The sequence below is a fragment of the Terrapene carolina genome, unplaced genomic scaffold, assembly GCF_002925995.2.
Source record: "Terrapene carolina triunguis isolate 2854851 unplaced genomic scaffold, T_m_triunguis-2.0 Scaffold62, whole genome shotgun sequence".
Classification (NCBI taxonomy): domain Eukaryota; kingdom Metazoa; phylum Chordata; order Testudines; family Emydidae; genus Terrapene; species Terrapene triunguis.
This window is the reverse complement of record NW_020664413.1, coordinates 35,650,221-35,671,420: the sequence shown is the minus strand read 5'-3', so window position 1 is coordinate 35,671,420 and position 21,200 is coordinate 35,650,221. Positions and strand designations below refer to the sequence as shown.

Below are 21,200 nucleotides of genomic sequence, written 5' to 3'. Positions count from 1 at the left end.
CCTTTTGACGGGGCGTTTGCGAGCAGAGCGGGTTTGCAGGCGCCGTCTGTACGCAGCGATGATTTCAAACCCGCCGGCCGTACGCAACCTTAACAAGGCCCCCAGCGCCATTTAGCGCCCGCCGCCGGGCACAGCCTGCCGCGGGCGGGCGGCCCCACGTTCCTTGGGCCCCGGGGCTGGTTTGGGCTGTTTCCCGGCTAGCCGCACACCAGGGGGGCAGCCTGGCTGACGACGGGCTGGAGCAGCCAGCGCCCCCCCCCCCCGGGGCTGTGCACAAACTAGCTGCAGCGGCCCAGCGACGCGCTGATTATACAGGGACGGTAGAAACCCGGGCTGGCCATGACCCCACCCTCGGGCTGCGGCTACCCCAGAGACCGAACCCCGCATCCCAGCCAGCAGCGCCTCGGCCCTCAGCCGGCTCTTTTCTCTGCTGCTCGGCCGGGCAGACCAGCTGGGTCCGCGGCCCCGCCCCGATTGCCGTCACTCTCCCACTTACCGTTTGACAACGGACTACAGCTCCCATCATGCTCCACGCCGCTCCACCAATAGCGAGGGCGCTTCTTTGCCGGCTGCGCCAGGAACGGACCAGTGGTTGCGTGCGCTGTTGCTGGGCGCAGGAGGAGCCAATCAGAGAGCGGCTGTGGCGGCGGCGGCGGCAGGACGGTTACGGTTCAAACGCTGGTGGTGAGTGTTGGGGAGCTGCGTGGGGCGATCGCTGGGCGGCCAAGCCGGGCCCCGCCCGCGGGGCTGAGGAGAAGGGGGCGCAGCGCCCGGGACGGGGGCAGAGGGCGGCAGGCGACAGCCTAGGCGGTGCTTTCTCTGGATTAGCGCCTGGGCTCGAAGGTGTGACCCGCCTTGAACGTAGCTCGGCGGGGGACAGTAAACACGGGCACGTCCTGGAGCCGTTCCATGGTCCGGCGTCGGGCACAGCTCAGGGGCAGCAGAATCGGCTAGACCCCCCCTCCCCCCCAAGCTCGTGCTACTGGTTTTTGCTCTCTAACCAGGCTTAAAGGCTCAGCTCCTCAAAGGCATCTAGGCCCCTAACTCCCATTGATGTCAATGGAAGTCAGGCACCTACATGCTTTTGAGGATCTGGCCCATAGTAACTGCCAGCTGTGTGGCACTGGCGTTTATAACTGCTGCAGTTGGACCTACAGCATGTTAAAGCTGGACAGTATTACGTCTGTATGACCTGGCAGTTCATTATCAAAGGCTGCACATAAAATCAAGAAAATTGGCAGTTATGAGAACCCAAAGGAGGGAATAGTAGCAGAACACCCTTATGGTGCAAAGCATCAGCCAGGAAACGTGTTTTTAGGCTAAAAAATTAAAGGTGGTATGGGGTTTCACATTAACCTGCAAAGTCAGCCTGGAATCTGAAAGTCAAGCAGGGCTCTCTCTAGCTTGTACATTGTCAACAATAGAGATTCTGCAACCTGATTTAGGTCACCCTTCCGTTAATAATGTGATACAGCTCCAGGAGTGTATGCTATGTTGTCTTTTCAGTGCAGTCCAGGCAGGAATAAAATGTTAATTCAGCAAATACTTCTGCACTGTGTTGACTTTCAGTGAAGTCACTGGGACAACACACAGTGCACGGCGTTAAATACCTAAGTCTGCAGGATGAAGGCATTAGTAAAGTAATTAGAAATGAAAATTAAATACATACAAGAAACGTCTGCTGAAGAAGTAGCCACCAATCCTTTATAGTAATTCTCAGAGTAGAACTGCTCTCAGACTGAACAGTCTTGCGCGTGCCCCCCCCCCTTGTTCTTTCAGGCTAAACAAAATCTGTTTAATTATGTGTACAGCATTATTAGTATAATGCATGTATTAATATTTACAATAATGCATAATTATGTCAGTGCAATATTTTTTGGTATACTATTGTGTTTAATAGATGCTTCAAATGTAAATAGCTCTTTTTTAAAGGGAAAATTACTCAGTCCATAATAAGGACTTACTCCCAGGGGCGGCTCCAGGCACCAGTGCAGCAAGCGCGTGCCTGGGGCTGCAAACCGTGGGGGGGCAGCAGTCAGGGAGCCTTCGGCGACATGCCTGTGGGAGGTCTGCCAGTCCCGCAGCTTTGGCGGCGGAGACGCCGAAGGCGCGGGACCGGCGGACTTCCCGCGGGCATGCTGTCGAAGACTACCTGACTGCCGTGCTTGGGGTGGCAAAATACATAGAGCCGCTCCTGCTTACTCCTGGACGGGCCTGGGGAGAAGGTGACTATAAAGTAACAGCAACTTGAAGCCATGTGAAAACTTGTCTCAAATGTTTATTTTAGGATTACAGTATGCTACCCAGATAAAAAACTTGTAGGAATTCTCTCTACTCCCATGATTGTTACCAGTCCAATATGTAGCAGCCATTTCAAAACATTCTCTACATTTAGACCATAGTTAAGTCTTCCTACCGGATAGTATTTAATAATCTGATTCTCATTCTGGAAGGGGAAAATGTTTTGCTTTTTTCCGCAGACAACTTTTCCCCCCTGTCTAAAATATGTTTAGTTCAGTTCAAAATGAGCCAGCAGGTGCAGTTTCCCTTCTTTACTTGAGTAGAATACAGTATTTGGAGTTTTGGGGGGAAAACTACATGCACAGTGATATGATGTCACACCTCAGTATATCTTCTATTCTGCTCTATATGTGTATGATAAAACGTTGAAACAGGAAGTAAACATGATGTTGCATCCTTGGTTTTAATTAGACAGTTTTAGAGCTATTTATATTCATAATCATGTGCTGAATAGAGTAAACTGATCTAAACAGCACATCACTTGTAATATAGCTAATACAAGTAAGTAGTAAGTTCTATTGAATGCTGTAACATGACTGTTGCTTAAAAGTCACCGATAGAGCTTTCAAAAACATACAAGAAGAATAGCACTTAAAGTTTCAATAGCAATCAGTATTGGGGAGAATACATCTCGTTATTAATCTATAACAGCTCAGATTGTCTTGTGTGATTGTGTTGTGCTTTTATGTTTGCTGCAGCACTATGTCCCAGATAAAAACTGAAGATGAACTGATCCTTTTTGAAAAAGAGATCAAAGAATTTTGGACGAAATTCAAAAGCATTTGTGGTAGTGAACACGTCAATCAGACTTTGGGACTAAGAGAATCATGCAAGGAGTCCATAAAAGCACTCTCAGGTACAATATTCATGAGTTTACATAGCTAATTTATTTTTAACTCTGTCTTCAGTTGATTAAAATAAATCTCTTTATTACAGAGAAGTGGTCCAAGAAGTTAAAAGAAGGGGATCTAATGATTGACAAAATTCAGGAATACAGAAATGGTATGGTATCGGCTCGTATTTATTACTTCTAAAATGAACTAATGTGTTCTGTCAGAACAAAACACTTCATCTTAAAATGGTTCAGTTCAAAGTGAATTGAAAAGCCAAAATGAAGATGATATTAGACCAGGATTTCTGGTCAAAATGCTTTCATTAACAGAATAGGTGATGTTCTTCAAACCCAGAAATTCCAAAATCTAGTTAAACGATCTGTCTTGTATAGCACTGAGTAAGTTGTTGCCACTTAATAAGAAATGAATAAAGGAGAGCCTTGCAAAGCTCAAGAAAACATACCAGTTGTGGTACAAAGTCAGTTTATTGTGATAAGAAAACAAAAAATTACTTATCTGTCAAAGTTTACTTGTGCAATAGAGTACAGTTTTGCATGGCTAATAACTTATTTCTGGTCTAAGTGTCTCCCACATCCTGATTAGTGAGCAAAGTCAGCTTGTAAATCTACGATTAACTCACTCATTTTAGCTTTGCAAGTCATTGTTAAAAGTTAGGGATAAAAAAATCACAATGTAACTAGCTATAGGTAGTCTACTGTTACAGATAGATCTCTTGACACAAAATGTATAATGATTGGATCATTGCACCCTTTTAAAGTGACAGGAACTCAAAAGCTGTGCAGTTCTGTCACCGAAAACAAGCCAAGTTGCACTTTTGAATAGCCAGGAGATGCCAGAGAGCCTTTAGAGGTTATTCTGTGCTTTCCTTCTAAGCACGTAAACCGTTTGTTTGTACTTGATGCTTGTAGTAGAAGGGCTGCCTCATACAAACAAGAATGCTGACTTCTCTGTCTCGGTGAAATAACTTATGCACATGTGTTTTTGTAGCACCTAAGCGTAACTTTACTCACATGAGTAATCTTAGATTTTGAGGAAAACATTTGTGCATAAAGCTATGTACATGTACAAAAGTGTGTGCAGAATCAGGGACTTATTTAACTAAGGCTAACTGTAAATATTCAAGTTTTTTCTCTTCCTCACAGAGATCCTCCAGCAGAACATATGCATTGAAGAAAAGCAAGAGAACTTAACTGAAATTAATTCCAAAATAAAGCATGAAGAAGAACAAAAGAGAGACTTTATTGATCGCATCCAAGAGCTCAAGGAAGAGTTGACCAGAAAAAAGGAAAGTAAGTTGTAAAATTGAATGAACATGAAAACACTCCAAGACTTTTAGAATGTGAAGTCTTCTAAAGAGTATACTGGTGGCTTTGCAGTAGGTGTTTCCAGCACTGTAGCTGTGCGAATCTTTGTAGTTAGCATGTTGATACCCTAATGCTTGTACAATATAGACAATAGTGGCTTAGGATGTAGAGATAACTACTTATGGTGCTTAGTTTGAATAGTTGTATATAAATGGTCACTTATCAGTGGAGCACTGAATAAAAAAACTAAAATCCTGTAACTCCTCATTCTAACAAGATATATTTTCATAACTGGTAACTACATGAACAATGCTTTGAATGGCAAAGTATACTTTAAAGCAGTTATTTGATTCTTAAAATAGCATTCATAATATTAACCAAATATTTACACACTCTAGCGTGGGGCTAATTAGTGCTACTTAGATTTAAATGAATAGAAATGGGGTAGTTGTCATGACCAGAGAGATTTAACAAAGAAAAGACACTTGCTTTTAACAGACTTATTCTGTAGGATTTTCCAGTGTTCTAAAATTTGTTTAAAAATGCTTTACTCTTGCTTTGACACTTTTTAGTTATATCTACTAAAAACAAGGCCACCAAAGAGAGGCTGGAAAGATTGAGTAAGTCTAAAGAACTGTTTGAAGAGCGGCTTGGGCTAGAAATACGCAGAATTTATGGTAAGTTTCCAAGTACACACATGTTCAATTACTTACCCTAGTCATACCCCTGACAAGTTGGCAAAACACCATCACCCTCACACACTAGACAAATGGGGTAAATTTTTTTAAAAATTGTGCTTGCACATAGGAAAAAACTTACAGTAGTATTTACATGGTTATGAGTGTGACTTATCTAAATAGTCAATCTGAACAGTGTGTTGCTGATTTGTTTGCTGCAAAGCAATAGAAATCCTTTCTTCTGGCTGTTCTCTATGGCTACAAAGCAATAAAAATGTCTGCTACTGCCGTAGGAACGCTTCTGACTGGATAGAGGTGAAATAAGACAAATAGTTATAAACGTTTCAGATAAACTAATCTCAATTTATAATGATTAAAATTTTTAAAGTTTGGTCCAAATAAAGATTTTGGACTATATAAATGTAATAAAAGATTCAACATTAATTTTATTTTGGGCACTCATTGGACCTATACTCAACTGTTAAGTAGTTTAAGGGGATACTCAAATAGTTTAAGCCCAAAAGTTGGGTTTCCCTTTTTACAAAAAGAGAAGTCTAGGTTTATTATACTTGCCAGCTCAAGAATATCTTTTACTAACTGAAATTTAACTGGATGTGGATGCCACTGAGTATTCTATGTGAAGTTAGTGGTTTTGTTGAATTCTATTTCTGCTTTTGCTTTAGATGAACAGTTGCAGTTTATATTTCGATGTATTGACCACAAAGATCCTGACAAGCCATACACGTTTACTCTCTCTATAAACGAACAGGGAGACTATGAAGGTATGTGTAGATATTAAATGTGTATTTTATTTAAGTGGTTTTTGAACCAATCTCATATGAGAGGTGCACGTGCACACACACAGGAGGGGCAGCAAGTTCCATACCGAACAGTTCAGTCTTTAGAATGCTTCAGATGAAGGTCTGTCCCAATAAGCACTGTAATGGCAGCCGTCCCTTGGCAGTCTCCTCCCAGCCACTGTGGTGCCTTTCTGAAACAGACCACACTTTGAGCTCTTTATCAGCCATTGGCCCCGCCGGTTCCTAGTGTAAGAGTAGTTGGGAACTGGCAGCAGACGGTAGCAAGGTACAAAAAGAGGGCTAGCCAGGGCTAATAAGAACTGTTTCCAATTTAGAATCTGGACTGGCCCTGCCTTCGAGGTGCTAGAAACCCTTCCTACAGTGCCCATAAAACCTTCTCCAAAAACGTTAGACTGGCCAGTTTTCTAAGCGTTAGAACTGTTTTATTAGAAAATAGAGAACAAAAATTGGCCTTCTAACTTCTATGCAAACCCCCTGGCATCAATGAATTTGGCCTAGGTACCCATCTGGAAAACATCACATCACTTTAAACAAATAGGATTTCAGAAGAAAAAGTAGGATGTGCTCATGTAATTAAATCACCATGCTGATGCACAAGAGGGCTCAATTAAGGTTGCAAAAGCAACCTTAATTCTGGCATATCCTAACTTTTGAATGCTTCTCTTTGTAACTTTAACATTCTTTTAATGATAAGATAAATACACAACTGTTCCCCTCTCCCACCTTTGTGTGTATAAAGTGCTGGCCCTTGAGATATTAAGCAAAAAAAAAAATGGCTAGGGGGAAAAGCTGAGAAAAGAGGAGTGAGTGAAGCATTAAGGAGTGTGAGTGATCATCTCAGTTTTTTCCACCTTGGAATTTTTTTGGGATTCCAACACTTACAGGCAGCTCCCAATCTGTACTTTGGGAGCCCATTAACCAATACCACAACTTTATTTCCTACTGCTAACAAATCAAAATTTGTGCATTAAATGGGAGAGACACATTAAATATAGGGAAGTCACTCATGCCCCTCTGAGCGTTTCCATGTACCGCTCAAATTCAGACAATATTAACGATCCTTTCCTTCCACCATAACCCAAACGCACTAAGGAAATACAGCTTTTAGGAATTGCTTTTCAACTTACTGCTCTCTTACTGCTGGAATTTCTTGAACCTAATTTTCACAATAGAAACCCTATTATTCCTCCATCATTCCTCTGAAATTAATGCAGCAGATAGCAATGATGAGGGACCTCTATTTTTACTATTTCGGGTAGAAACTATACTCTAATCCCCAGGGTGTCTTAATCTTTCTCTCTTCCCCCACCACCCAACTTGTCTGAAAATTGATGAAGCTCAGCAGGAACCCGTAGTCAGAATATGCCGCACTTTTGAGTCAGGGTAGGCATTGTTGTGACAATAACTCGAGTAGCAGTAACAGCAATGACACCAGCGGAAGGTCTGGGCGTGACAGAATAATATTATGTGCCTTCAGACAAGGCCTCGTTTTCTCCTTGTCTGAAAGTCAGTCCATGGATTTTTAGGCTTAAAATAGACAAATGGAGCACATGCAAATCTACAGAAAATGGTTAGACTACTAAGACACTAAAAGCAGTGAAAGGGTAAGAGACCCTTAATATAATGAACTAAAATGCATCTCAGAGCTGGCATATAGCTGTTTACCCGACTCATTACATGAAAAATTCAAGTCAAACATTGTGAAATAATTGACTCAGTCTTGTTTTCTGGGGAAGAATACTTGAGACTAGGAAGTATCACAGCATGCTTCACTTGTCTTGGAAATAAAAATTGTTTTCTAATTGTTTCCTTCTAGTGACAAGCAGCTCTCCTCCTCTGGATTGTATAGCAGAACTCCAGCTAAAAGTGAGAGAAACCAACAACTTTGCTGCATTTATTGCCAACATCAGAAAAGCTTTTACAGCTTTGTCTTATAAGTAATCTGCAACTATGTGTAAAATTGGCTTCATACCTCTCTTCCTGTCCCTGTGTGCATTCCCTGCGCTTCCTTTTGTATTAACAGAACAGTGGAGTGAAAGGAAATATTTATGTATGTTTTTTAATATTCCATTTTCTAAATAAAGAAAAATGGTGAAATGTTTTAGTCCATCTTTATCAGCCAGATGTATTTTTGGTAACTCATTTAAACAATTTAATTGAAGCAAATATTTCTTCAGTCCACTGTCTCTGCACAGGTAACTGTGACCTAGCTGTAAATCCAATCACTACACCTGTAACTCAGAAGAAAGCCAGCACAACATCTTCAAGGAAATAAGGCTAAAGCAATCTAATAGGCTATGCTAAATTTACCCTCAAAGGATTTGAGTCCTGTATTTAAAAGCTTCCAAAAGAATCCAGATACCACATTAATAGAGAGATGGTGTTTCTACTCATTCAGAAACTTAGCCCAAGAGTACAGTAGCAGTCACTAGTTTGTTTTTTACAATAATAGAAACATTCATCACACTCCGGTGCTGCATCAATGGAGAGAAAGGCGTCCGTACACTTAGTTCAACAAAAGAGTCAAGGCAAACTCAAGCAACACTGGGTAGATTTCACTTCTGATCTATATCACTTTGGCAAGGAAAAGACCTTGATTATTTAACAAACTGAACAATTTAAAGAAATATGATCTTTAGGCACCTCAGTGATCTTCATTATTTTCTTATGCTTCTGAGGATGTTTCATCTATGGAAGTAGGAAACTTATCTTCCACATACGTAGTGGGAAAGTGACCTTTTCTCTCCTTTAGGGTCCCATACCACCATCCATTATCATCCTTCTGGGGAATGATAATAAAGTCACCTGTTGAGAGAATGTATTTGTATTAATTCAACTGGATTTATACATGTGTATTGTGCCATTTCTGCATGGACTCTTGTTTAAAACTTCTCTCTTCCCTTGCCTCCTTTGTAGCACAGTCTAATTAAGTTTAAATGTCGCTGTTGGCTAGGTTAAGATGGAATTAAAATTGGATGACAAACCACACTTACTACAGCATTATATCACAGGGCCCTATTCTCCACTGCACTCAATCTCATTCCTCAAGCTAGCATTTCAGCTGAAATAGGATTTTGAAAAAACAGGAAGATGTTAATTACCTTTTTGCAAACTTAGCTCATCATCCCTTTTAGCTTGGTAGTCATACAAAGCCTTGCAGGTACCATTTGCAGGATTGCTGTCCCCTGGTTGTGTAAAAGTCATTGGAATACAGTCATTAACAGGACAAGTAAAGCAGGATGAAATAAACATGTCTTGTGTAATAATAAATAGTGTTTCTTAAAGTTCATTTTTATAGCCTTATGCCTAAAGGTATTTAGGTGCTTACACATGCAGACAGGCACCTAGTGGGATTTTCCTATTGATTTCAATTTGTTATAGGTGTCTAGGCACTTCTGAATATTCAACTGGGGGCCTATCTGCATTATTAGGCACCTCCATACCTCTTAAAAATCTGGCCCTTAATAACCAGCATGTCATTACATTTATGCATGTGGCAACTATATATGTGTTTTGATAGTGGAAAGGCACAAACCTAATTTTTGGAACATGGTTATAGCTGAGAGAAAACTCTAAGAACTATTTCAGTTATCTCAGGTAAAGCGAGATTAGGTTGTAGAGTGTCTGGTGTCCAGGTAAGTGAAACCCAAATGAGGCTCTGATCAGACTCCTAATCAATGTTGATGGAAGTTGGATTAGGTTCAAACTATCGTGGGACCCCACAGAACTGTGAACCCTCTAACAAGGTGAACAGAATGCATTGGGCCTAGAGAGGAGGTTCCTCCATCCCTCTCCTTTTCCCATACTGCCCTCTGACTTCTAGAAGACTCTTCTGGCAGAAGACTGGAATTTCTGATCCGTTAATCACCATAGCAAACTTTTTTGGATTATTGTAGGACACTAGCATGACCAAAGGCTAGCCCTATACTGATATGTCTGTGGCTAAGAATTTGGCATTACTATAATAAAGGACTACAAGTTGCCCATGGTTAGAGCCACACACATATATTATCTTTAGCATAATTTATCAGTAATACAGTTCCCAGAAAACTTAATTGGGCAGTGATTCCATTTGGCACATACCAATTGTTTTAACATAGATCATTAAAAGAGACATTGTGTTGGTTGGTTTAGGTCCTGAATTCAGGTCTCTTTAAAAAGTGTTCTACAAAACTAAATCAGTGGAAATGTTTAGTGACTTAAATAAGGTGACTTGACTTTTTATGTCAATTTACACATACACACTGGTAATTTTTTTTAATTACCCGCTTCCACCCACCCAAACTCCTGCAAAGGGCATGACTGCAATGGAAACATATGGCCTCTGCAAGGAACCCCTGTGATTGTGAGGTTTCTGGACTGGACCTACTGACTACTCCATAGGGGACACATCCCATCCAATGCCAATAGAATGACGTGGGTAGGAATTCTGCGAGGATTCCCTGCAGAGTTTTCCTCTATGTTTTGCTGTGGGAGGGGTGATCCATTCAATAGAACTACTCTTTTAGTAAGTGTTGTTATGCACAGTGGTAAGTGTTGGTAGCATCAGGTCCTAAACTGTTATCAGTAATATGCATAAGAAAATGTAATGTTTTTTAAAAAATTTAAGCCACTTTGGCCATTTAAAATGCATGTTAACATAGCTACCAATGTCACTTGAGTACACAAAAATGGAGTATTGGAGGAGTCCGGTGATATGGACACTGTCATTTGTGATATGCCATTCACCACAGTGCTTCAGCTGAAAGTACCAGTTCTGAATGCATATCCTGTGCTTCATTTGCATCCAAGAGTATAAGGCCTTTTACTGCCTTACACTTTTCTAGTCACTTACACCTGTGCAAAGTGAATGTAAAGTGCTATCAAATCAGAATGGTGATGATTTAATCCCATTTGGCAGTGGAGTACTAGGATCCTATGTGCTGATCCAAGAATCAAGTGTGGAGTTACCTGGCAGAAAGCTTGAGTTATTCACTGGCCAACTGGCAGCCCCTCTGCTCTAGGTGCGCTCAAATTGTTTCATTTTAACACGGCGAGAGATGAGGACAGAACTATGTGCACAGTCCTGTTGGTGATATTTAAAAAATAAATATTAAGGAAATAATGAGAGCACTTTCTTATTATTTATCACCTTTAAAACAAATACAAGCAAGTTCTTCACGCAGTGCACAGTCAACCTGTGGAACTCCTTACCTGAGGAGGTTGTGAAGGCTAGGACTATAACAGCGTTTAAAAGAGAACTGGATAAATTCATGGTGTTTAAGTCCATTAATGGCTATTAGCCAGGATGGGTAAGAAATGGTGTCCCTAGCCTCTGTTTGTCAGAGGATGGAGATGGATGGGAGGAGAGAGATCACTTGATCATTGCCTGTTAGGTTCACTCCCTGTGGGGCACCTGGCATTGGCCACTGTCGGTAGACAGGATACTGGGCTAGATGGACCTTCGGTGTGACCTGGTATGGCCGTTCTTATGTTCTTATAGCCTTTTGTGCCCAACCTTGAGAGGTTTTTTTAGTTTCTTTAGAGATTTTCATAAACACAGGAAACATTTTAGGAATAGATTGAGTTATTTGCAACCCCATAGCGTTCTGTGGTTTCTGCCACTGTACTACAGTCTGAGTTCTAACATTTAGCTAAAAGCTTCTAATGTTTCTAACACAGAAGCCCAGAGGAAGATGCCCATTAGGCCTGCCCCTGGCATTTGATCTGTGGTGGTGGACTTCTATGCCTGTACAGAGCCCCTTTCACCCCAGACGTATGGTCTGTCTGCAATGCCTGGGTCAGACTGAGGGATTGAAGCCTTGGTGCTTCAGTATTACTAATAAATATTTTAGCTGGCTCAGATAAAATCAGAAACACTTTGGCTAGCTCTACTGGCAAGGGCAAGCCCAGAGCATTGTTGTTAATAATCTGCGCTACATCAAGTCAGTGATATAGAAAGGAAAATGGAATAGTCTTTTATTGAGAATGATAACAGATAGGTACATCTCAACTTCTGCTGTACCAAGCATAGAACAAGTAATTGCCTGTAGAAAGGTTAAAGTACATCCTAGGCAAAGTAGTAGAAAAGTGGTCATGACACTGATTACATTAACTGCTTTACCTTCCCTTTCCAGTTGGAGATACAGTCGCTCCAGGGATGCCTGGGCTTAGGCTTCTGCTCTAGTTCTGCTAGTACGGTGGATAGTTTGCAGATGTTTGCTCACAAAAGGCTTGTTTTTAGGCTTGTCTGCAGGCAAGTGATTACAGTAAATATTAACAAAGTGACCTCATATTACAAGGTATCTTGATGAAAATATCAAAGGCAGTTTTTTTCTAAGAAAGAAATCACCCTCTCAATTGGTTTTACATTTTTAGTCTTACTCTGAGACATTAAAAAAGTGTCTTTCCTCTTCCTTTCTCTCCTATTTCATTCATCTGTGAAACATTGGTTTTAATTCCGGATACTCATTATTCAGATCTCTAATTCTTGGACTCTGGTACTCTTACACTAAATGGCCACCAGTTGGTTCTGTCAAGAATTTATCACTAAAACTGGAGCCTAAATTAGCATTGAGTCAAACCTAGACATAGCCAGGTTCTCAAAATGAAATGCTGCAGTCATTAAAAATGCTACATTTAAAATAAGAATGTACCTGCTCCAGGAGCACAGCAGTGTCTTTCTGGTTCTTTAAATCTGAAAATCGGGGGGTCTCTGTGTATGTTTTAAGCATCCGCTCCAGACCTGAAAAGTATCAAAGAAACTGACAGGTGTGTGAAGGACTTCTTGGGTCCTTCAATCTAGTCCACATTGGCTAATACTTTACCCTGTTACTGTCATATTCACCCTAAAATTTCTTGTTCCTTAATCTCATCCTATTACTCCCATTTATACGCCATTGTGTTCCACTCTCAATATTTTCTCCCTCCTTCACATGTAAACTTTTCTGTTACTTGTAGACTTATTCTCTACCAACCCCAATAATCCTATAGCCACGCTGTATACTCTTTAACTTTTGATCTTTTCTTTCAAGTCAGTCAGTCTAGCCATTTGCTATTTTTGTTGTCCTTTTCTAAATGGTCTCAGATGTAGCTATGTGCTATTGTTCCCAGAACTGGGGCTGTTGGTAGGACCAGCCTGGGCTCAGCTTGGGAAGTTTGGTCAGGGAGTCCAGGCAGCATTCAGTGTGTAGAATGTTCCCAATGGAAAGGGGAGATGGCTGGAATACTGGTGTGCTCCAGTGATCCCTGACTGCCCAAAAGGTCATTTGGGGCCATGGCAGCTGGCTGCAACTTTAGAGCAGACCTTTGGTTACTTTAATTTGTGCTGGAACCAATTCAACCCGCAGACAGCCCCAAGATCAGGGGCTGCAATAGTGGCATGAATCTTTTAAAGGGCTTTTTTTTTGTACCTAATATAAAGATGAACTAGTGGCTCCAAAGTTAAGATTGCAGTGACATAGTCTCTTCTTGTCCTGTGTTTTTGTTCACTTGCATACTATTTATGTTTTGGAATAAAAAATGACAATCTCTCTGTGTTACACCCAAAGTGTGCCTAGAGGATTCTCATTTACCACCTGCAATTCCCCCACATGAGGCACTGTGACGGGGCCCATAATTTAATACAATCCATTAAGACATTCAGTGCAATAGCAACAGACAAGAACCTTCTTTTTCCTGTGCTGCCTCGTTTAGATCCTTCTGCAGTCACAGCACTTTTGCTTTGATTGAAGCTTTTCATCTTACTTTATCCATTCCATTTGTAAAATCTTCCTCCTTGAGGTCTTTAAACCACGATTTGAGGACTTCAATAACTCAGGCATAGGTTAGGGATTTGGGTGGGTGAGATTCTGTGGCCTGCGTTGTGCAGGAGGTCAGACTAGATGATCATAATGGTCCCTTCTGACCTTAAAGTCTATGAGTCTATGAGAAAACATTTAGATGTGCAGCTCAGATGACACAGGAAACATCACACTGTAGAAATAAGACCCCTATTAAAACCTTCACTGGAGATGCTGGGATTGAATTTTATGAAGAGAAACAAGCGCAAGTTCAGAACAAAGAAGGAGGTCTCAGTAATACTTGATGTTAGGAGATTGCCATCCACAGAAGCTTTAGTTTGCTGAGGGGGTTGGCCCAGTAGATTAGGTACAAGAAAGATGCAGGGTTAACTGAAATGCTTTGTTTACAAACTTGCAAGTTTATGATATAACAAGATAACTAATCTGAACTAGCCAAGTGTTGATGGCAATGAGTTTGCCTTGGTACTGTGTCTGTGAGAGTCTCTATAGTGATCAATCAGTTCTGGATGCTTGATTTTATTTCCTGACAATCACTTACCAGAATTTCCCCTGAAATATCTTATGTGTGAAAACCAAGTTTTATAGCAAGAAAGCACAGCAGAACATTTTCAAGAATATCCAAAGAGGGCTAACTAAGGCCTCAATCCTTCAAGTTGGTGGGGTCAGCATAGGTTCAGAAGTCCATCTGGGAGGACTAAAACATGGTTACTTACTGTAACAGTTGTTCTTTGAGATGTGATGCAGACATGTATTCCATGTAGGAGTGCACGCGCCCAGTTCACTGCAGCTGGAGAACTTTGCCTAGCAGTACCCGAAGGAGTGGTGTCCTCATCTCGTGGCCTTAGCTCCTCCCCTGGCCATATCAGGGTGGCACTGCCCCAACTCCGATCAATTCCTTCACACCAAATGTCAGAAGTAGAGACTCCGATGCAGAGGGGGCAGAGCATGTCTTGTGGAATATACATCTGCATCACATCTTGAAGAACAAGAGTTACAGTACAGAACTGCATTTTCTTCTTTGAGTAGATGCAGCCATGTATTCATGTAGGTGACTCACAAGCAGTACCCGCAGGAGAAGTCTGTTTAAACAAGGACTGCAGGGCTGCTCCAAAGTGTGCACCTGAGCGGGATGCAGTAGCAATGGCATAGTTGTTTGTAAACATCTGTACAGAGGTGCAAGTGGAAATGTCACTTAGAAATGCAATTGATGTCTCCTGGACACTGGTAGATTGAGCTACTTCACATGCTGTCATGATGTAGTAAAGTTATCCAACTGGAGATCATATGGTAAGAGACTGCTTGACCCTTCATTCAGTCTGCATATGACACAAACAGAGATGAAAGGGTTTAGTCCTATCCAGGTAGAAAGCTAGACACTGCCTGACCCTCCAACATGTGAAGAGGCTGCTCCTCCAGGATTGAATGTGGCTTAGAAAAAAAAACACACCAGGAGAAATAAGACTTGGTTCAAGTGAAATTGAGATACCACTTTAGGCAAAAACTTATGGCATGGCTGCAAGGACACTTTGTCTTTGCAAAACTGTGTGTCAGGAGGCTCTGGCATCATGGGCTGCAATTCACATGCTCTCCTTGCAGATGTTATTGCCACGAGGAAGGCAGTTTTCTGACACAGAAGGGAGAGAGGAAGTTACCAGAGGTTCGAACAGAGATCAGTAAGAGCCACTAGGACAAGGTCCCACAAAGGAACCAGTTCTTTCACTGGTGGGTAGAGAAAAGAATGTTGCTACCATGGCATTCAAGAACACCAGCTTCCCTTGGTTGAGTGGATAAAATGCCAAAATTGCACTCTCAATGAACTTAGTGTGAAACCAGAAGACTGAAGGTGTAACAGATTCTCCAAGATGTCCTGGATACAAGCAGGCCTAGGCTGAACTCCCTGGGACAATGACCATACCGAGAACCACTTCCACTTGGCCAAATAGGTCACGCTAGTGGAGGGTTTCCTGCTACTGAGCAGGACTTGTCATACTGCCTCCAAACATTGTTCCTCCTCTTCATTTAATCTTGCAGCATCCACACTGAGATGCAGGGAGCTGAGTGTCGGATGCAAAACTTGACCATCATGCTGAGTCAGGAGGTCAAGATGAAGAGGAAGATATGAGGGAGGTCAGATTGATAACACAAGGAGGTCAGAGAACCAGCATTGCCTCAGCCAGCCTGGGGTAATGAGAATGAGTTTAGCCTGGTCCAATTTCAGCTTGAGAATGACCTGCGGGATGATTGGAAAAGGAAGAAACCCATACAGAAGTGCCAATTCCCAACTTAAGTGAAAAGCTTCAGTCAGGGAGCCCTGGATTGAGGCTCCCCATGGGAGCAAAACATCCAGCATTTCTTGTTGTCTCTGGTGGCAAATAGGTCAATCATTGGGATGCCTCATCGTTAAAAAATGGACTGTACGATGCTTGGCGTCAGACCTGCACTGTCCACTGTCATAAGGAGTCCAAGATCAGCAGGGGAAGTCGGACCAGACTGTCCAAAGGATGGCAATTCAGACAATAGACTGAGTTCAGCCACATCTGAAGAGGATGTAGGCACAGCTTGGCAAACTGGACTACTTGTGTGCAGGCAGATTTATGAACTAACAACTTCAAGCATACTCGGGATGTGGTCGAGGGCTGAGACTGCAGCTCCAGACAAAGGTGGTGAATCAGTCAGTCGGCAGAAATGCTGTCAAAATCACAGAGTCTATCAGGGCCTCAATGCACTCGACTCTGAGTCAGGACAAATGTCGACTTCCCGCTGTTCAGGATGAGGCCCAGATGATTGAGTAAGCGTAGCACGAGAGACGACATGAGCATGAACATGAGAGAGGACTTGCCTCTCAGCTACACATCATCCAGATATGAGAAGATATGAAGTCCCTTCTTTCTGAGGTACACTGCTACCACAATCATGCATTTGGTAAAAAACCCGAGGAGCCGAAGACAGACCAAAGGGGAGCAGGGTGTACTGACAGTGCTGGTCCGCCACAACAAACTGAAAACACCTCCTGTGGCTCGGGAGAATTGCTACATGAAAATGAGTGTCCTGAAGCTCCAGGGCAGCAAACCAGCCATTGGGATTTAACGCAGGGAGGATAGTTGCTAGAGCGACCATCCGGAATCTTGTGTAGCTGGTGTATTTGTTGAGGTTGCAAAGGTTGAGAATAGGTTTCACGCCCCCCCCCCCCTTGGGATTGGGAACCAGAAAATACCAAGAGCAGAATCCCTGACTCTGATGCAGCAGGAGAACTTCCTCTACAGCTCCCAGAGCTAGTAGGGACTGAACCTGCTTGAGGAGCGATGTCTCGTGAAAGGGGTCCCTGAAGAGGGATGGGGTAGGAGAGTGGGGAGAAAAGATGGAGAGAAGCTGGATACCATAACCTGATATAATGGTGCTTAGGATCCTATTGTCCATGGTAATCGAGTCCCAACCACTAAAAATGAGCTAGCCTGTCCCTGAATAGGAGGGACAGAACTGGAGAGGTCACAACTGGATCACTGCTCTGGACACAGAAGTTAAAATGGGCTCTTGCTGGATGCCGGGGGAGGACGGGCCGGCTGGCTGGCTGAACCCAGAAGCAGAGGATCTCTGCCTCTGGGATCTATGATCCTTCCTTGGGTAATCCCGTTGCCTCACCTGTAGCATAGATAATTATTGGAGCAAGTGTTGCAAAATATCCTCAGGAGGCAATGGGTAGGGCACAATAGACAGCAGTTTTCAGCTGCTGACTTATGGCATCTTCTTAGCCTTAACATGGGCCAGGATCCTCAGTACTGGAGGACTCCTCTTGTTCTACCCACTAGTACGGAATGTCCAAAATTCCTTTGGGATTTATTGGCAAACATTTTCCAGAAGAAGCTCAGGGATTTAATATGTAAACAAGTATTTCACCATGCCATTATGCAGGCTATCATTTTGAGATCTGCTCCCCCTCTGTTTAGATTGCATATGCATAATAGCAATCCCAGCATAAATGAATGTTCTCATGACAGACTAAGCTTTCCAGCATATGTAGCAAACTCTTTACCTGGCAAAGTGCTAGAGCAAACTGTGTTGCTTGCATTGCCAGAATTCCTCTATATGAAGTTCAAGGGAAGTATGTGATACATGACAGTAACAGTGTCATTATGATGTATGAATAATTCTCCTCATTATGCACGGAGATGCACACATATAGCTAGGGATAAGTTAACCAGGGGGTTTGGCCTGCCATTATATTAAATTTATATAGTATTAAACTCTTCGTCAAGCCTCCCCTTGGGGTCAGAGGCAGCCCTAGTGTATGTCTGTGCAGAGCATGGCACAATGGAGCCCCAACTTGGCTTGGCACTGCCGTAATACCAGTAAAAAACAGCAGCAGCAGACGTTTCATTGTGTCATGCTGTTGAACTGCAGCATCGCTTCATGATGATGCCTAGGTGTCACTGTCACAACGCAGCAGCATTACGGAGGATCAGCAATCATAAAAGACTTCTCATCAAAAAGAAATTAGGGGAAACTGCCTGACCCTGGGAGAAAGGAGATGGCAGAGACAGCATCACAGATCAGAAATGGGCACTAATGACAAAGGGACATAGAGTAAGTCCCCAGAGTGTGAAGCCATGCCCAGGGTGGACTGTACCACCTCTGACAGATACCTACGGGGTTGTCTCTTTTTCAAACTTTGGCAGAACTTGCATAGCTTGTCATGCCAATTAAATCCTACTGAACTGAACTGAGAATGATAATATTGCAGCATTGATGGGTGTTGCCATTGTGCTGTGATATTGCATTGTGCTACATAGGCACAGGAGCATAATATATTAGCTTGTGAAAACGCCATTCCTCATCCTTATTTGTGGCCCCTAAATATATGTCCCCAGGGACCTTCGTTCTCCTAATTCATTCCGGCAAGTAACTGTAGCTACGTTAAATAGATTAACCCTTTATGAAACAATTTTGAAAAATCACTTGCTACGTTTTATCGGGCATTAAAGGGTCCAGCTTATGAATGGAATCGTTAATAAAGTGCTCAGCTTTTGGGGTTTACACTTCACATTTACTTCTCATTTTTAATCTAGTTTTCTTTATGCTAACATTCAGGGTATTGGAATGAAAGAAAGAACAGATGGCAATAACAGAATAATAGATCATACGCAAAGCTGCCTTCCTTGTGCTGTACTTACATAATAATCCGTTAATAAGAACATAGATTTGATTTCAGGCGAGGACACTGACATTTCTTCCAGTAAAGTCTGAATGTCCTTTTCAGCATCCACCTGGCTGACGGCACTGTGAATCTGGGTGTGACCCTAAAATAATGGCAGAGGGTGGGACACCAGTTCAGAATCAGGAATTGCAACAGTGTCAGGGAATTTAAATAGGAAACTAAAAATCTTAGGAACTCCATACTGCGACCAAGTTTTGTCCAAAACTGGAAAGGTGCTGGTTATAAGTATTTAGGATATTGCACAGAAGCTGCAATCTTTCCTTCTCCAGGTCTAGAATACTCTGAAAAAGGATGCCAGCAGTCAGTGGCAGCAAACAAATCCGTGACCACATCTTAGGGACAACCAACCAAAGATTAAATGTTCTGTTGATAGAATAGATAAGATCTTTTGTACAGCTGCTTCAGGGCATCAGGAGTCATTCTTCCCCTGCATCTTAAATCTATATAGCTCCTTTTGTTCCAAAGTGCCTTCTGCCTTTACACAGAGCCCCACTGATAATGCACTCATTTCCAGGCTGGAGGACAAAAAACACCTGCAGCATTGCGCAACAGCGGCAATGGAGGAAGTTGTGGCCTTAGGGCAAACCCTTAACTCCTATGAAAAATGCCATGGGGTATTTAATGTCCATACAGCAGCACCTCAGATTTGATAGGCTCATCTCACCAGGCGCACATACGCACATACACCCAGCTCTGATTTATCTTCCTCAGAAAGGTGAAGGGATGAATAGACTGTATTGGAATTTAAACCTCTAAGTCCAGGGAGCCTATAACCCATGATGTAAGTGGCCACAATGCCATTGACTTGGATTTGTGCCTCCTTACAGCCAGGTCTAATTTGACCCTAGCAGTTTGAACTCCAAATCTTAGACCACCAAGTCATCCCTCCAGCTAAGAAAACAGTATTTTGTAAGCTTTTATTTTTGAGCCACCAAGGACCATCTCCTTCCTGCACACATCCAACTCCCATTAAAGTTCACCAGCATTCCAATATACTAATGTCACCATGTTTGGTACTACTGTCAGCATAGCTGTGTCAAAGCCAATCATAAGTCAGAAGCTGCTTGCTCATTATGAGACTGCATGATCCAAATTCCTTTGCAATCTTATGCCTGCCCCTCAGTTAACACTGAACATCAGTCTATGACGCTCAGTTCCCAGCATCCTAGCTGCAATACTCCAGTTAACGGGTGGCCCGGTGTCTCAAATGCCATTCTCTCTGATGCAGGGACATTCTAAGAGCTGCCTATAAGGGTATGTCTACACTGCACTTAAAAACCCGTGGCTGGCCTGTGACTAGGGTTTGTGGGGCTTGTGCTAGGGGGCTGTTTAATTGCGGTGTAGACATTTGGGCTCGGGCTGGAGCCTGGACTCTAGGACCCTGAGAACTGGGAGTGTCGCACAGCTCAGACTAAAGGAAGTACTTCTTCAGATAACACTCAGTCAACCAGGGGAACTTGTTACCAGGGGACATTGTGAAGGACAAAAGTATAACTGGGTTCAAAAAAGAATTAGATAAGTTCATGGAGGATAGGTCCATCAATGGCTATTTGCCAAGATGGTCAGGGATGCAGTCCCATGCTCTGGGGTCCCTAAACCTCTGATGGCCAGATGCTGGGACTGGACTACAGGGGATGAGTCATTTGATAATTGCTCTGTTCTGTTCATTCCCTCTGAAGCATCTGGCATTGGCCACTGTCAGAAAACAGGATACTGGGCTAGATGGACCATTGGGCTGACCCAGTATGGTCATTCTTATGTTCTTATGAAAAACACTGAATGGTTTGGAACAATTCTGAGTATGTAATAAATACTATATCTCTCAGTGGAGAGGGTAATGTTTAACAGGCTTTAATTACATTTGAGAGTAATCATTAAAATGATCTATGTCTACTTGTGAAAAGAGATTGGCATAAATTTATGGCTAATTCAGTTGTGCAGAAGTGAAATCCATAGCACATTTAATGAACACTTACTTCTGATTACCTTTTTGGTCAAGCTGTAAACTAAGTTACAAGAAAAAGTCATTTTCGTAGACAGCCAGTAGTGCAGAGCGCTATAGTCCAGTGGCCTGAGCACAGGTCTAGGAGCTAGGAGCTCTCAAGCAGTGTCTCTGGCACCCACTGCTTTGTGACTGGAAGCAAGTCACTTAGCCTCCCTGCCTCGGTTTCCCCATTTGTAAAATAGGGATAATGATAATTACTTGTAGGGGTTCTATCATGATATGTACTTATAGTATCTGTAGTGTAA

General features: G+C 42.5%; 2 protein-coding genes across 3 annotated transcripts in view; one reads left to right on the top strand and one right to left on the bottom strand.

Annotated features, from left to right (window-relative positions):
* The first annotated feature begins 628 nt into the window (after nt 1-628).
* Nucleotides 629-8,006, top strand: SPC25 (SPC25 component of NDC80 kinetochore complex). 2 transcript variants are annotated; one of them, XM_024200822.1, is made up of 7 exons: nt 629-684; nt 3,000-3,157; nt 3,238-3,303; nt 4,298-4,444; nt 5,032-5,136; nt 5,820-5,918; nt 7,774-8,004. In XM_024200822.1, exons 2-7 carry the CDS (start codon nt 3,004-3,006, stop codon nt 7,896-7,898), a joined length of 696 nt encoding a protein of 231 aa, XP_024056590.1. In that variant the 5' UTR covers nt 629-684; nt 3,000-3,003; the 3' UTR covers nt 7,899-8,004. The 2 variants fall into 2 exon arrangements, with proteins under 2 accessions (XP_024056590.1, XP_024056511.1); XM_024200743.2 differs by lacking the exon at nt 629-684 and adding an exon at nt 1,555-1,640 and having other exon boundaries at nt 7,774-8,006.
* A 599-nt stretch (nt 8,007-8,605) lies between these two features.
* NOSTRIN (nitric oxide synthase trafficking) overlaps nt 8,606-21,200 on the bottom strand; it is a 35,011-nt gene continuing 22,416 nt past the window's right edge. Inside the window, 7 exon segments of the mRNA XM_029910514.1 lie at nt 8,606-8,762; nt 9,059-9,211; nt 12,084-12,186; nt 12,593-12,681; nt 13,604-13,712; nt 18,907-19,032; nt 19,133-19,231. Coding sequence (XP_029766374.1) covers nt 8,623-8,762; nt 9,059-9,211; nt 12,084-12,186; nt 12,593-12,681; nt 13,604-13,712; nt 18,907-19,032; nt 19,133-19,231 — 819 coding nt within the window. The 3' untranslated portion in view covers nt 8,606-8,622.